This window comes from Carettochelys insculpta, chromosome 5, assembly GCF_033958435.1.
Source record: "Carettochelys insculpta isolate YL-2023 chromosome 5, ASM3395843v1, whole genome shotgun sequence".
NCBI classification, from domain to species: Eukaryota; Metazoa; Chordata; order Testudines; family Carettochelyidae; genus Carettochelys; species Carettochelys insculpta.
In genome coordinates this window covers 2,392,567-2,408,486 of record NC_134141.1, presented here as the reverse complement: position 1 = coordinate 2,408,486, position 15,920 = coordinate 2,392,567, and the positions used below count along the sequence as shown (strand labels likewise).

General features: G+C 47.2%; 1 protein-coding gene across 2 annotated transcripts in view; it reads right to left on the bottom strand.

Annotated features, from left to right (window-relative positions):
• Positions 1-15,920, bottom strand: part of PAX5 (paired box 5) — a 226,902-nt gene that overhangs the window by 1,959 nt on the left and 209,023 nt on the right. For both annotated transcript variants that reach the window (XM_074994011.1, XM_074994013.1), the window contains one exon: positions 9,613-9,699. In XM_074994011.1, the coding sequence (XP_074850112.1) occupies positions 9,613-9,699 (87 nt within the window). The remainder of the gene's footprint in view (positions 1-9,612; positions 9,700-15,920) is intronic.

Here is a 15,920-nt window from a genome sequence, read left to right as displayed (position 1 = left end):
CAGGGGGCAAAGACATTTAAATACATCCCTCAGTCTTCAAGAATATTGGTATGTTAAAAAGCTGGCAGTACATCCATTCACAATGCTCTGAGCCTGCTCCCAGAAACCTGAGCAGACATAACCAGTCAGCACAGCCCCCAGTCACACCAGCAGGCACACCATGGGCAATACAAAACCTGAGGCTTAAACAAAGGTCCTCATAGTTCATTAGCAGCAAGTCTGCTAGGTCAGCCAAGACAGTGACTTCTCCTAGCCAATTGTGCTTGGCTTGTTGCAAAGATGCTGAGTCCCAGTGCCATCAGCTGGAACTGCAGGTACTCAGCACAATAGTAAATCAGGCCCTGCACGTACAATGCAGTGAAAAGGGACTGAAAGAACAAACATGCACTCCCCACCCCTGCATTCTGTGAGCATGTGTGCACCCCCCCCCCTCCCCACAAAATACTGTGCTGTATATTTTGGGGGCCTGCTTGTACACATCAGAAATGCAAAAACTTGCATTGCATCCATGTCAACTTCACCCCGAAGTCACAGAGCTCTGCTGAAATTTACCAAGTTGCACAGAGCTTGGGAAGCTGTTTTTGTGACTTCTGGGGCGAGTGTGTGATGATCTGGGAAAAGTCCTGACATCTCCTGAGCCTGAGCATATAAAGTGATGAAGGGTCTGTCTCTGGCGAGGCGTGCAGGGGGCCTGGAAGGCTCTTCCCATTGTTCCCTCTGTAACACTGCAGGGAGGAGGTGATCCTGGTAGTGAGCCACTGTAGCAGAGCCAAGGAGTGCCCTTCACAGTAAGCTTTCTGCCCCACCCCCAGGGATCCCACTTTGTTCCAGCTCTGGCGGGAGGTGTCAGGGCTGCTCCCTTCACATGCACAGGGATTTTCTCCACCAAACGTATTTCAGCCTGCTCCCCGCGGGGTTCTTCAATGGCTCCTACTGCTGTAGCTGTGTGCTGCCTCAGGCCCCCAAGTACCCCAATCCCCCCATTTACAGCCAACATTTCCAAACTTCCAAGCCAGCGGAGGGTGGCCAATGTTACCGTAACTCTCCTCCTCACCTCCTCTGGGCAAGCAGTTTTGCCACATTCTCAAAGGAAAGAGCAAGCGACTCCCTGAGTCACTGCTTTACTAACACACCAAAGCCCATGTCACCTCTCGTGTTTTCCTGCCTCCTGAGCGCCCGGAACTCAACTCAGGCATCCACCCATGTCCAAGCTCCCTTGGCACCAGCAGCTTGGCCGACATGATGCTCAGTGAAATGTCAGCACAAGGCGCAGCCAGTTACCCTGCACCACTGAGCTAGAGTTTGCAACCCAGTGGGTGGAAGGACCTGCTGGAGGAGCCCCACAGGTCATCAGATATTGGGGGTGAGCATCAATAATGCACACCATCACCTGAGGCCACATCACTTGCTTGGACGTAATTCCTGGTGGAGTAGGTACAGCATGACGGCTGCTGCGTCAGCTGAGAGCTTGATTGTGGGGCACTAGAGGGAGCTCTTCTGTAGTGCGACACCCCTCGTGGAACAGCACATCTCCACCAGCACTTGTGCCTGGCAGACCTGCAGCAGGGGAGCAGGGGTAGATGGTATGACCTGACCAGCGCTCCTAGTATGAAAGGCCTGGTGCTGCAGAGGCAGGTGTAAGCTTGCACTTATGAGAGTAAGCTGGCAAGTCATCCCTGTGAAGGCACAGAGACTGTTGCCTTGTCTGAAGCTGAGCCACCGTGATTGTGTTTTCACCTCAGAAGGGCAGAAGCCTGGACTCCTTCAAGTGGGGAGAAAACCACCGTCCTTTCAGCCAGCTTACATGGGCGTTAGTAGCGCTCGACGTCTCAGCATAAGAGGTCATGTGACAAGGAATGGACGCCATCTTTGCTCCACATGACTAACAGAAAGGGGCTGGAGTTAGGAGAGAGCAAAGATGTCTTGTAGGCACGCTCCAGAACAACCTTTTTACTATGCCAGCAGCAAGGAGTATGCAAGGAGAGAAGGGGCTTGGTGAGAGGCAGGAAAGGAGAGTTAGACGTGCAGTCAGCTCTGGAGCACACACTTGTGTAGCTACTGAATGCTGAATTCAGTCACTGAATCCCTTGTGGCTAATTAGGCTCTACAGCTTTCCATGTGCCAAGGTAGAACGGATGCGTTTCATGCTGGAGCTCCAGATGTTGCCGATTAGTTTCATCTGAGCTCACTCTCTGTGCGCGCCAGTGCTGAAGAACAAGTAACACTGCTAGCGAGTGAGCCTTTTTAAAATGGTGTCTCTCTCCCTCAGGCCTCCTTGTCTAATTCAGCCTGTTTGTCCAGTGCCGGCCCGTACGGAATCAACTCAGTGATGATTTAAAAGAGCCCGACAGGTCCCCACATCTTCTTCCAACTCTGTCTGGTGAGCACAAAGGACAAGAGCTGGCTTCTTTAATCACATCCGCCAGCCGTCGTTGGGTCTCTTGTCAGCCTTATTGCCCCGGCAGAACCCTGTACAAGTCCCACATTGACGAGCGACAGTAATGACTTAATGTTCTCATTCTGCTGCAGGTTTCAGATTAACACCTGTTCAGGGCACATTACTGTATCTGCCCTATTGGCCAGCCTTCACGGAGGCTTCTGATAAACCACTGAGTCACCAAAAGTCTGCTTTAATTCAACATCGGGGAATAAACCAAGTGACTTCGCATTGCCAGCGTACTTCCAGGTTGTCGTCTGTAGAAGCTCGTGACTCTCCTAGGAAAGCAAATGGCTATATGGTCTAAAACTGCTCACTGGGGGGCAGGAGAGCTCCTAAGCCCCATTTTGAGCTTTCTTTGGCTGTCACGGGCTCACTAAAGCACTGCAATTTTCTTTGGTTAAAGGAAAGTCTCCGTGTGAGGCATTCTCAGTTCCCATGGTATGCATTCAGCTGCTCTACATGCGATGAGGCTTATATGGCATTGAGGGAATTGCTGGGTGATGGTTTTAAAAAGAAGGCAGGCGAGAGGCGCAAAGGGGGCAGAGTGCACAGCAAACCCCGAAGGGAGCTTCCGGGCATTTGTTGTGGGGCTTCAAGGCAGAGGAGACAAAAATCTCTGCTCATCCCAAACTAACTTGTGCTGCTGAGGGCACTCCCCAAAGTCAGTACTTGCCTCCTTTCCACCTTCCTACTGGACTCAGCGGAGGAGGGACTGCTGACTGGAACAGGAGTGTCACAGGGGTTAGCTGAGGCCTGCCCTGATCAGCCAGCCCAAGAGCCTTCTGACTCACTTCCCAGGCTGGGGCTGTGACTCCTGCCCAGATTTGCAGCTGCTCTCTGTGCATGACAGAGACTTTCTAACTCACTAAACGTACATGTACGGAGGCAAGGAGAAGAAGATGTGCTAAGTAGGGATGTTAAAACCGATAGCCAGTTAAATGATAGTGTTTAACCGATTAACTGCAGCCTCGACCACCTCCCAGCCCCACCCACTGCTGGCCCTACTAGCAAGGATCAGTTAACTGGTAAGCATACTGTAACTCTCTGCTTACCAGTTAACATCCGTAGCAACAGCGGTCAGTATATGGAGTCAACATCAATTTCCCAGACTCTCTCAAAATTAAAACATGTCGTGTCTGCCCTGCCCAAAATGCCATCAGGATACGTATGCATGGAGGAGGCAATGCAGCTGTCCTGTCAGCAGCCAGTGTGATCTCCTGGCAGGTTAAAGGAGACATGGGAAAAAATGCCCGTGGCACTGTCAGACCTCACAGAGAAGTCACATAGTTCAGGACATAAGTGCAATATGCCAATTTCAAACATAAACCTGAGACTATGAGCATCAACTGCCTGCTTCTGAAGATAAATGCAGGTTAGGCATCTTGGGATAGAAATATTTAATAGGCGGCAATCAGCACCCCTTGCCCAACTGAAAGACCTTCTGTAATGACTCACTAGCCCAGAGCTGAACAGAAGGGGCTGGAAGTAAATAATGAAGTCCATGCAGGGTATTTTATGAGGGCACCTTTAATAAAACACAGGTATTCCTGTGATCTCCTGAAGTGGCTGACACTCAGTGTGGTGAGGAAACCCAGAAGAGAGACTTGATGGACAGGAAGCCGTAGACAAACTACTTTCTCTCCCGAACGACACTGTGGTGGGTGATAGAAGCAACTGGGTCTCTCCTAGTCTCTGCCTGTGGCACACAGCAGTTTAGCCTCCCTGTGACTGAAATGCTTTCATTTAATTTAAGTCTTTGGGCTCTGTAGACGGGGGTATGGGTGACAATTAATGGCCTGTGTTACACAAGGGGTCAAACTGGAGAATCTAACGGTCCCTTATGGCCTTAACCTCTATGAAACTGAAAAACACGAGAAAAACATGAGAATGGTTTGACTCCTTGCTATGTCTCCCGTGTTGCTGTCTGACTAAAAGGCACAGCATCCCTTGGGAGAAGATAAAATGCTATTTCAAATGATAAAAAGTTTAAAAAAAGATCAGTATCTTACAGCATTTCTGAGTTGATGAAGGAGATCAACAAGCGTGGACGGGATGAATGCCAGGCTGAAAGCAAGTGAATTGCGATGACGGGATGGTGAGGCAGAAGGAATTTATGTGTAGGAAAACATTTAAATGGAAATTTCATTGAGACATGAAAAATTCCCTTTGTTTCTTGCACTCAAACTCATGAATGTTAACTGCTGTTGTACACTTGCAGCATGAGGACAAACACACCCTGCAGCTGGAGTGAGCTTTGAAATTCCCAAACAACGTTACAAATGCTGCCCCACGGAGATCAGCTGATTACCCGAAGAAGCACCCCTACAGTTCCAGAGGCCTGCAGCTGCATAGCGCATGTGTGCAGGAGGAAGTCTGCAGGCATTCTCCTTGAACCAAATGCCTATTGACTTCCTTGGGCGGATTGGATCAAGTGAGGGTGGCAGAATTTTGCTCTGTGTTAGCTGACAAAATTCATCTTGCCTTGCGGGGAATCCCCTGTAGCACAGACGGAAGAGTGCAATGAAAAGCAAATTGCAGTGGCAGAAACTGCTCTAAGGGAGGAATGAGAGTGTTGCAGCTTAGATAGTCGGGCCCAGAAGATCTGCATTTAATTATTGTTTCTGCCACAGTCTCCCTCTAGAAGGGTGGACAAGCTGCACAGTTTATGTGTGTCTTGGGTCCCTGCCTAGGAACAGGGAGGTAAGTCAAATCCCTCGAAGGCAGTTCCCAGGTGTAAGTCCGGGTTTGATGATTCTGCTGGATCTGATTTTTGAACACTTCCAATTACAGCAAGCCACACACACACACAAAAAGGGGGCGGGGGACGGCTTTTCTGTTCAAGTGAAAATTTTCATGAGGAAATATTATTTTGGTCATAAGATTTCTATTACAAATGTGGAAGTGAAAAGTTTCCAGTCATTTTTCTAGTGGTGAAAGATTTGGGACTTTGTATTTTTCCCATCTGCTTCCACTTATTATTTTACCTCCTCCTTCCATGTTCCGAAAAAAGGAAATAAAATGAGAGACAGCAAGGAAACAAACAGCCAAAAACATGGAAAAGTTGAACCATTTTTCCTTTAGAAACAGAACATAAAAAATTGTTCTGGTCCATGTGATCTATAGGAAGCAAAATGAAGCAAATTTAAGAGAATGCAAAAAAATCTTCATTTTCTTTGACTCCCATAAGCTCCCAAGAATAGGATGCTATTTTCTGTGTCTATCTGGTGTGCACCCCAATGCACAGAGGTGTTCAGATCCAAGGCCTGCTCTGGAAACGTGCAATGTGGAATCACTTTAAAAAAATACAGGACTGTTCAAGGAAATCATTTTCTAGTGCAGTGGTTGCCCTGCCCTACAATCAGCTGAGACGTCACGACAATGCAACACATTGGATGCCCCACTGGGCTTGCCCAACTGCCCAGCTGCATCCTTCAGCACTGGTTCCCAGTCCAGCACCAAGAAAGGGCAAGCATCAGGGAGAGCTCTGTTTTTTTAAACGTAATCAGTGATTCAGAGCAATACAGACAAATGGAGCATCCAAGCTGCTCTATCTCGCTGATAGGGCAAAACCACAGAAAAATTAGGAAAAAATAGATCACTGCTGGACAAAAAAACTCAAGGGTGATATCTAGGCCCCGTTGAGATCAATGGGAAAATATGCTTTGACTTCAATGGAGCCAGGACTCCACTATGACTCTCGCTGTCCTGAAGAACAAAAAGCTATTTTCCCTCTGGTTTTCTCCTGTCCCTGTTACATTTCCTACCCAGGGCGGCTATTAAACCCCAATCTTTCTCCGAAGCTGCTCAACGACACCACGATTCTTGTAAGTTTGATTTTCCCCAATTCACATTTCTGTGGCGAAATCAAAAAGGCCTGTGTTTAAAGTGGAAAAATGAAACCATCACATCACAAAACATTCACTCTCTCCTCCTGTCGTTACCCTCTCATTGAGAATAAACTTGTCCATTCTTCTGTCATATTTTCTTTCTAATTCATATCATCATCAATTTATTTCTTGACACAGTCATTTCTGGCACATACTTGTTCTCTAATCCTTTTATAGAAACCCCTCAAAGAACTGATTCTAATCCTAATTGACTGGTTCCAAACTCCTTGTACCGCATATGAAACCATGCCAATATTGTCAGGCTTATGACCCTGTCTCCTGTAACAACAGCTTGCTAGTTCAGGTGCATTCCAAGGAGAACTCTGTCACACTCACTGCCATTTCACACCATGCACAAATCGCATCAGTTCAGAAGTGGGAACAGTGCATCAAGCAAAATCTGCCGTGATCAACAGCCAGTCAAGAGCAATGAGTGGAAATGGTAAAGAAGTTATTACAACAAACCAGCATGAAATTGAATCATTTTTCTTCATTAGACTGTGAGGCTATTATCCCCTTTTAGCGTGTTTGTAGTAAGTAGGCTTTAACCAAGCAGGCTCGCTGGGCCTCACCATCGGGGACTGACAGAACGTGTGAGCGTGTTCCTAGAAATCATAGCGGGCTTTATGATTTTAACACTGCCATAGACAACAAAGTCGCTTCCGACTGCTGTCCGTGTTACCACACCTTGACGACCGGTTACCAATGACGCACAACCTTAACCCCAGCAAGGAATGCTCACGCTGTGCTCAGAAGGCACCCTGCGTATCCACGCGGGAGGGAAGCAGCAAAGCGCCCATTGACTTTGACCAGACCAGGACTGGTCCTTATTTTAAAGAGTCCAAGGCCTTCAGGGGTCTGTCACATGATGCTGCTCACATTGCTCAAATGGAGAGGAAATACTCCGGTGTGAGGCCGAGTGGGGTACTGAACAGAATGGCACAACGGCTCCAGATTGCGATAATGACGTGTGCTGGCATTAAATGGCTCTGCCTGTTACAGGCCACTGCTGCAGGGACTGTCAGAACAGCAGACAGTGTGGCTGGCTTCGGGGAGCAACTGCAGGTGCCCTAGGGAAGTGCCCAAGCAGCATTGCTGGATGCTGGAGCTGCAACCCCCGGGGCAGCTGGAGGCTGTCTGGAGAACAGTAGCTGGAGGGACAGTCAACCCCCTACCCTGAAACAAGACCCCTCCCCTTAGCAGGGGCTCCCTGGAGCAGTAGGACCCAACAAATACAGAGATCGCCAGGGACATTTTCGGTAAAAGTCATTCACGGGGCGTGAATTTTTATTTTTCTGCCCACAATCCAGTCCATGACTTATACCAAAAATACCTGTGACTAACCTGTACCCTCCCCACTCCTCCAAACACACGGCTCAGAACACTATCTAAGTGGCTCAGCACAGCTTTTCTCAAGTGACTGTAACATGGGACTAAAATGAAGGGGAATCTTTCGGTTCAGTTCAAGCCAATTGCAAAGTTTTAAAGACACACAGACAGGTCCACAGCCATGGCAAATCAGCGTAGCACTGTTGGCTTCAAAACACTACACTGATTTACACCAGCCCGGACTCTGGCTCACAATATGCGGTATAACACAGCTACTACCTCTCTATTACTATTCAATGTGTGGTATATTTATACTCAGCTACCAGCAGGCAATCTGAAATTACTGCAGAAGCACACTCTTATCACTACAGATAGATATCCAAGGAGCAGTGCATTTTCCAGGAGTATTTAAACTTCAGTAATGTCATCAGCGAATGAGGCTACTTGGGGAGGTAATTCCTTCCCAGCATGCCTAAAGGGTTCTGATTCTAACCCCAGAAACTTTGCAAGTGGCATCCTTTGCAAATGATAAGCTTTGTTGTTGCTGTTGGTTTTCTATGAATAGAGACCATCCCTGCCAGAGCTGGGGGACTTCTTCGGGGGTGAAGAGTGGCTAATGGGCCTTCCTATGGCTGTACAATTTAAATCCAGGTCATTTTCTTTTAAAGGAGTTGCAGAAAAGCACCCCACCGCCTTCCTTATCTGTCTCAATTAAAGTGGATTCATGTATCCAAATCAAAGTCTCTTATTAACTCTTGAGCTAGATCCTGTGCTGATTTACATCCAGGCAGGCTGGTTGGCTTCAATGGAGCTGAGCCAAATTACATCAGTTTAGCATCTGGCCCCTGATTTATGACGTAGGGTCTAGCAGAGCGCTGACAACAGCACTACAAGTGGTAGAACTCTACCAATGCCAAACCCGTCTGTTATGCCCAAAGGATTTGGGAGAAAGGACAAAAATCATGAGAAACAAAACTTGGGTCACTCCATTACTTAGTGATTCAATAGCAAAATGAAGAAACAATGAAAAAAATGACAATAATTCAAAATGATTCCTTAGGCAGAGGTCAGCTACATCCACGTGTCCTCCATAAGTCTGGAAAGCATGAAGGCATTCTATTCCTCTAATTGAGAGGTGACAATTAGCTGGTAGTTTGCCTGTCTCACCCATGCAAACGGTGTGGGAAAATACTGTGTTCTGTGTGCATGCAAAGTGAACGTGGGCCAGTTTTTGAGACTGTGGTGTAAAGTCAATTATGGTCACCGCAGATTCCGCATGGCAATCTGTTAGCACAGACCCTGGGCTCGGGAGATTACCCCTCAGGCAGAAGACATTTCGTATAGGTGTAGGGGTTGCTGCTAATGGAAACCCACCCAGAAATTGAGCCCACATCTGTGACAAAAGCAGAAGTAAAAACCAGGTATTAGATGGGGTCTGAGAAGAGTTGGTATTGACAGAGAGATGAGCAGATTAAACTAATCTTGCAGGCAATTGTTCTGTCTTAGATTTTGGCATAAACTATTTATTATAATGTGGAAACAAACATTTTCACTTGATGACAAATACCAGAATATTATTACATAGAACAGCATAGTAACCGTACTATGTTCTGCAGACAAGGGAAACTGTAGCTCTCAAAATAATAAATCTGAATCTCGCACATGCCTGCGAACAGAGCAAGGTCTGAGGCAATGTGGTGTGTGCCTGCAGACAGAACAACCAACAGAAAGATGGGAAGGGCCACGAGCCTGCACCAGTACGCCTGGAAGCAGGACTGTTGTCACCATGGGCTGTTAGAGGGAATCCAACAAGGACACACAAGACGACGTGAGGCGATACTTCTCTCTTGCCATGACAAGATGGATGCCAGAGCTGGCCTGAGACCCACTGAGGATACATGCAGCCACCTATCAGACATTCCCCAGCTTCAGTGAAACATGGGTAGGAGAACTCACCTAACAATCCAGGGTTGGGAAATCTCCAGGAGTCATTGTATGTTGAATACTGTGGGTGGCTGTATGGACTTCCAGAGAACTCGCTCCCTGAGGATGGGAAAGAGAAACAAACACAAGTGGTAATTTGACTCTAAAATACATGGCAATGGGGCAAGTTAAATACATTCTGCCATCTCAGCACTGTCCCGCACAAGTCTTACTGCAGGCTCCCTGGGCCACCTGGTTCCCTGGGGAATGGAATTTGGGACATTTGTTAAAATAACTAACTCTAAAGCCATGGATAGAGTTTTCCTTTCTATTTTCCTGAAGTTCCTCATGCCAGGCCTGATCCAAATCAGTCAGAATCTTTCCACCTCCTTCTACGTTTCACCAGGATAGGGACCACGGAAATTAGACACCCCCAGAAGACTCTGCAGGGGGATCCAGGTCATGACGAGCCTCCTTCCCAGAATTAGGACACTCCTGTAAAACAGCCAAGCCCCACTTTGGCCCAGCTGAAGGCAAGACGTACAGCAGATTGCCTCAGGAGGCTTCCAAAAGCCTGAGGGGATGGAGCCGCTTAAGTTCTAGACACTGATACCCACACCTCAGTTTAAGGAAACTGCTGCTTCTGACTCACGACATCACCTTTGGCAAGCCTCAGAACCTCTCTCCAGCTCTAAAACCAGGCCAACAACGTGTGGGGCTTTGAGCTCCTGCCAGCCAAAGGATCATGTGAGCTCAAAGCATTACCACACCACTCAGGGTCATTTCATTGTTACTTTCTGTTCTCCCCCGCTCTTTGTTCTGTACACTTATGTCTTGTTTTATGCCTAGCATGTAAGCACTTGAGGGCAGAGACCAGTACTTTGTTGGGAGTGTGTACAGCACCTAGCACACGCCAATACTACATTATAAATGATAATTACTATTTTTCTACCATCTGCCATGAATTATTTTTCTTCTGCCACTGCTCTCTCTCTCTTACACACACACACCATTAAGACCATCACCCACCTCACAAAAGCCAGGAACAAGTTCAGAAGAGATTCTTGCTAGTCCTAGTATATTCATCTGATCTGTGTTGTGCTTGCATGAGCCAAAACTTTACTGCTGTATCTGCTGGTGGGGACAGGTGGCCTAACCAGAGCACAAAATAACACCAGAGAATGCTATGTGTACTTTCTCTCTTTATGTTGGATTTGGGATTTCAGAAGTTACTCCCACCCAGAACAGGGACAAAAAGTCAAAAGCTCAAAAAAATTTATAAATCAAAAAAAAAACAAAAACCTGGGGTTCTGATCAATCAAAAAATTTCATTCCCGTCATTTTGAAGCATTTCGTTTTGATTTTGGCCTATTTTCTATTTATTTTACTATAAATCAACTTAAATTGCAAAACAAAACCACACCACAACCATTTACAACCAAAACCAGACCTATTTCATTTCCAAAGTGTCAAAATGAGAAGTTCTGACAATTTGAAACTTTTTTACAAGCCAGAAAATTCATCAAAACCACCCATTTCTCATAAACACTGTAAGTTTCAACAAATCAACATTTTTCAACAGAAAAAAAAAATGGTCAAAAAAAGTCCCACTAGTTCTAGATTAAAGGCCACAACATAGGCCTGATCCAAATCCCACTGAAATTCTGGTGGTTCTGGAAATAAGCCTGATGTGACCTTCTTTCCATCCACCTTCCTCATGTGCTCAAATGGCTTAGGAAAAGCAGAATAAGAATGTAAAGCAAGATGATGAGATGGTGAGAGCAGCTAGACTACCGATGCTCAGAACAGTCTGCACAGAAACCCAAAATCACTGTGTGCAACATTTCAGTGTGAAGGCACATCCTTAGTTAGTGTCAGCTGGGAGAAGGACACAGGGTTTCTTTATAGACAGCTGAAAGGAGGCCACTGGTCAGCGGGCAACTGCAGGCAGTGGGGGGATATCCCGCAGCATCTGAATGTCCTCTGTGTTCTCCCCAGGTGCCGCCCCAGCTCAGTGCAGACGGCCAGCACCACAGACCTCAAGCGACCCGCCCAAAGATCACAAGACCCGGTAAGGGCCAAAGGCAGCAGCGAACGTACTGCAAGTCCATAAAAACTGACGCCTGATCTAGAGAAGGGACACAGGCCTTTTCTGTTCTCCTGGCCCCCATTTCACAAGAACAAAACAACATTCAATGAAAATAAAACGAGGCCAACACAGATAAATAGTAACAGAGAGGGAGCCGTGCTCGTCTATATACTATCAAAACAAAAAAGCAGTCAAGTAGCACTTTAAAGACTAACAAAATAATTTACTAGGTGAGCTTTTGTGGGACAGACCCACTTCTTCAGACCATAGCCAGACCAGAACAGACTCAATATTTAAGGCACAGAGAACCAAAAACAGTAATCAATGAGGACAAATCAGAAAAAAATGATCAAGGTGAGCAAATCAAAGAGTAGAGGGGTAGAGGTGGGGGGGGGGAGGTCAAGAATTAGATTAAGCCAAGTATGCAAATGAGCCCCTATAGTGACTCAGAAAATTCCCATCCCAGTTCAAACCACCAGATAAGTACTTTGTCACACAACATGGCATTTAGACCATGGAACTCATTGTCACAGAATAGCCGTGTCTACACGTGCACGCTACTTCGAAGTAGCGGCACTAACTTCGAAATAGCGCCCGTCACGGCTACACGCGCCGGGCGCTATTTCGAAGTTAACTTCGACGTTAGGCGGCGAGATGTCGAAGTCGCTAACCCCATGAGGGGATAGGAATAGCGCCCTACTTCGACGTTCAATGTCGAAGTAGGGACCGTGTAGTCGTTGCGCGTCCCGCAACTTCGAAATAGCGGGGTCCGCCATGGCGGCCATCAGCTGAGGGGTTGAGAGATGCTCTCTCTCCAGCCCCTGCGGGTCTCTATGGTCACCGTGGGCAGCAGCCCTTAGCCCAGGGCTTCTGGCTGCTGCTGCGGCAGCTGGGGATCCATACTGCAGGCACAGGGTCTGCAACCAGTTGTAGGCTCTGTGTATCTTGTGTTGTTTAGTGCAACTGTGTCTGGGAGGGGCCCTTTAAGGGAGCGGCTTGCTGTTGAGTCCGCCCTGTGACCCTGTCTGCAGCTGTGCCTGGCACCCTTATTTCGATGTGTGCTACTTTGGCGTGTAGAGGTTCCCTCGCAGCGCCTATTTCGATGTGGTGCTGCGCAACGTCGAAGTTGAACATCGACGTTGCCAGCCCTGGAGGACGTGTAGACGTTACTCATCGAAATAGCCTATTTCGATGTTGGCTTCACGTGTAGACGTAGCCAATGTGACATAGCAGTCTTCCAACAAGAATGGAGATTTATATGAATACCAGGAGTATCCAAAGCTAAAGAAGTTCATATTAACTTACATAACATATGCCTGGAAGGCAGAATTAAACTGATTTCTGTTAACTAGGGATTTGGAGATGACCCACTGTAGTGGTAGATTATTTCACACCTGCCTAATGCAAGGCTGATTGCATCTACCTCGGAAGCATATGGTGCTAGCCACTGTCAGAGACTACATCGGCCTCAAGTCTGAGCCAATCTGGCAATTCCTATATTCCTGTGTTGCTTCTTTAACATTAAATGCTTGGAGAATTTTTTCGTTCCAAAAGCTGTTCCACAAGGAGGGCCTGAGATGCTTTCACAGGACTAGAAGTGAAAAATAAAGATTCAAGTAGCTGAGTGTCAGATTACTAAACACTGCTTCTTAAAGGGCTTATCACATCTTTACTAGACTTCTGTGAAAGGCATGCTGGTTTATTAATTAGTTTTATTAGTTACTCTTTCTTATTGCTTCTCTACAACTCTATGAATTGTGTTGAGTGACTAGAAAGAGTTGCTCCCTAATTTGTGCTCCTCTTAAAGAGCAGAGCGTATGTTTGCTCCCTGTTCCCTCTCCTATTAAATGACAGAGGACACAATCTAAAATTGTTTTTAGATGGTTAACTCTGCCTTAGGCTTTGTTCTTGCGGGTCTTTTAATGAGCAATCGTGAACAAAACAAGGACACAAAAGCTCAGTGAGGAACTTTGGGAAATGGTTCGGAGAGCGAAAAGAGGAGAAGGACTTGGGAAGGGGGAAGGATATAAAGCAGATGAGGAAAGAGAAGTAAGAGAGGGATGAGAGAAAAGTGTTATAAATGAGATGCATTAAAGTGAATTCTGTCTCATAACAAAACCTAATGGAGCTCTCCAGCACAAGTATTCATTATACGTGTAACACAGGGGAATGAATGAGTTCTGGGATGGGGACTAGACCAGTGATAGTGCTGTCACATAAAGACTAGTGCTATAGGTGTCATTGGTCAGAAAGCCCACTGGCTGTGAGAACTTTGTCACCCTCTAGTGGCACCTGGCATCTAGTGACTTAGGCAGTCTGGCTTGTTGGGGATATCACAGTTGTTCTGCCTCAGCTGCTCTGTCCTCGAAGAGGAAGGGTCTGGGTCAGTGTAACCAAATAGCAAGTGTGAAAAATCAAGAGAGGAGATGAGGGGAGCTAATAGTTGCCTATATATGACAAAACTGGTAATACTGGGACAGACCTTATAATATTAGGTGGTCTGGTCAGCTGAGTCTGGGTTCTATCTGCTCAGGGGCACACAGGTGGTTCTGGTGTTCTGTGTTTGTGGGCACATGTTTGCTGCAGTACCGATTAGGAAATCTCAGCTGGGACAACTGTCCTCCAGGTATTTACACCTGCGTTCCAGTGACAGGGCAGTGCTTCAGAACAGCCACCAGGGCCCAACGGAACAAGGGCCAGCAGGAGGCATTGACTTGAAGGGCGGAGGGGCGGCATGCAGTAATGGTGTGATTGTTGCATGATGCTGTCATGTCATCAGCCTTTTCCAAGATGATTTAACATGGCCAAAATCCCCCGTACACAGAAAGGGATGAACCAAGCTGCAAAACAGAGGTGCCATCTAGAATTTGCAACCCATGCTTGACTGGAACGAAATTCAAATAGTTCTTCGTGCTGCAGAGATGGGCCACTTAACAAGCCCCTTTTACAACCGAGCTGCAGGCTCCCTCTGCTTGCATTTGAGCGAGCCTGCTCAGCCCGAACTCTGACCGCTTCCTCTTGGGTTTCCAGCTTGCTCTGAACTCCTCCTCCCACTGAGTCTAGCACTGACTGCCTAAGACCTGAGGCAACAAAGCATGTGGGACAACCAAATGGTGAACAGGGTGAACGCAGAGGCCTGAGTCTTCCCTCCGGTGCCTAGGAACAGGTCAGCTCCCCGGCACGTGTCACCTCACAGCTGCTGGGTCACACGGATACTGTGTCTGTGGCAGGGATTTCTACACCCGCCTCAGAGCCTGTCTGATACATGCCACTTACAAAGTTCCTTCCCCTGAGGAGACAGAAGAGCAGAGATCTGCGCGCTGACAGAGCTGTTCCCATTACTGCTTGAGGAGAGTTACTAGAATTTAAATGCCCTCAGGTGAAACCTCACTTTAAAATAGCCAAAACCAGCAGAAGGGGCATGGCACAAGGCCAGGACAACGGGACGCCTGGACCACCCCCGCCCTCACACCTGAGGCATAAGTGAAGGGTGATGAGCTATATGGGCTGTCATAGTTTCAGAGTAACTGAGCCTCTATGAGGCTAATGGGGAACGCTGATTTGAACCACCCAGCTCCCAGTCTATACTGCGATATCCCCACCAACCAGGCTGCCTCAAAAAGCCCAGGCCTGTACTTTTCTCTCTGTGGGTTCTGACTACCGTATTGCCCACAGGTAGCAGCTACTACACTTCTTCTAGGCAAGCACGCTATCTGTAAGCTGAAAGGACTCATCCAATTAAAATAATTAGAGAATTACATGTACGCTAAGAAGCCTACCAGAGCTCAGCCCGACTCCGTGAGCTCTGGTGAGCATTAGTCCTTCAAAATGCTTGGGGCTAGCAGCCAGTCAGATGTGGGTGGTACGTCTCGCTGGTCTGCCTGCAGTCTGAATCAATATGGACACTAACAAAGACTGGGGGAACACCCACAGGTTTTGAGGGAACAAAGATAACAGGGAGCAGCAGACAGCTCATATTGGCGGGCATTACACGGGATGGTGGTTAAGTGACTGGATGGTTTTGAAGGATGTATGTAGGCTTGTTAACAGTGTCTGTTACGTGCCTAATTGAAATATGAATTATGAAAGGTAACGGCTTAAACTCTGTCCAGGAAATAAGTCAAAGGCTTCCCCTATGATGTGGAGAAGCATCCTAGCTACTCTCATTTATAATGCCATTAGAATGGCCAGACTGGCTCACACCAGTGGTCCATCTAGCCCAATGTTCTCTCTTCTGACAGTGACCAGCCCT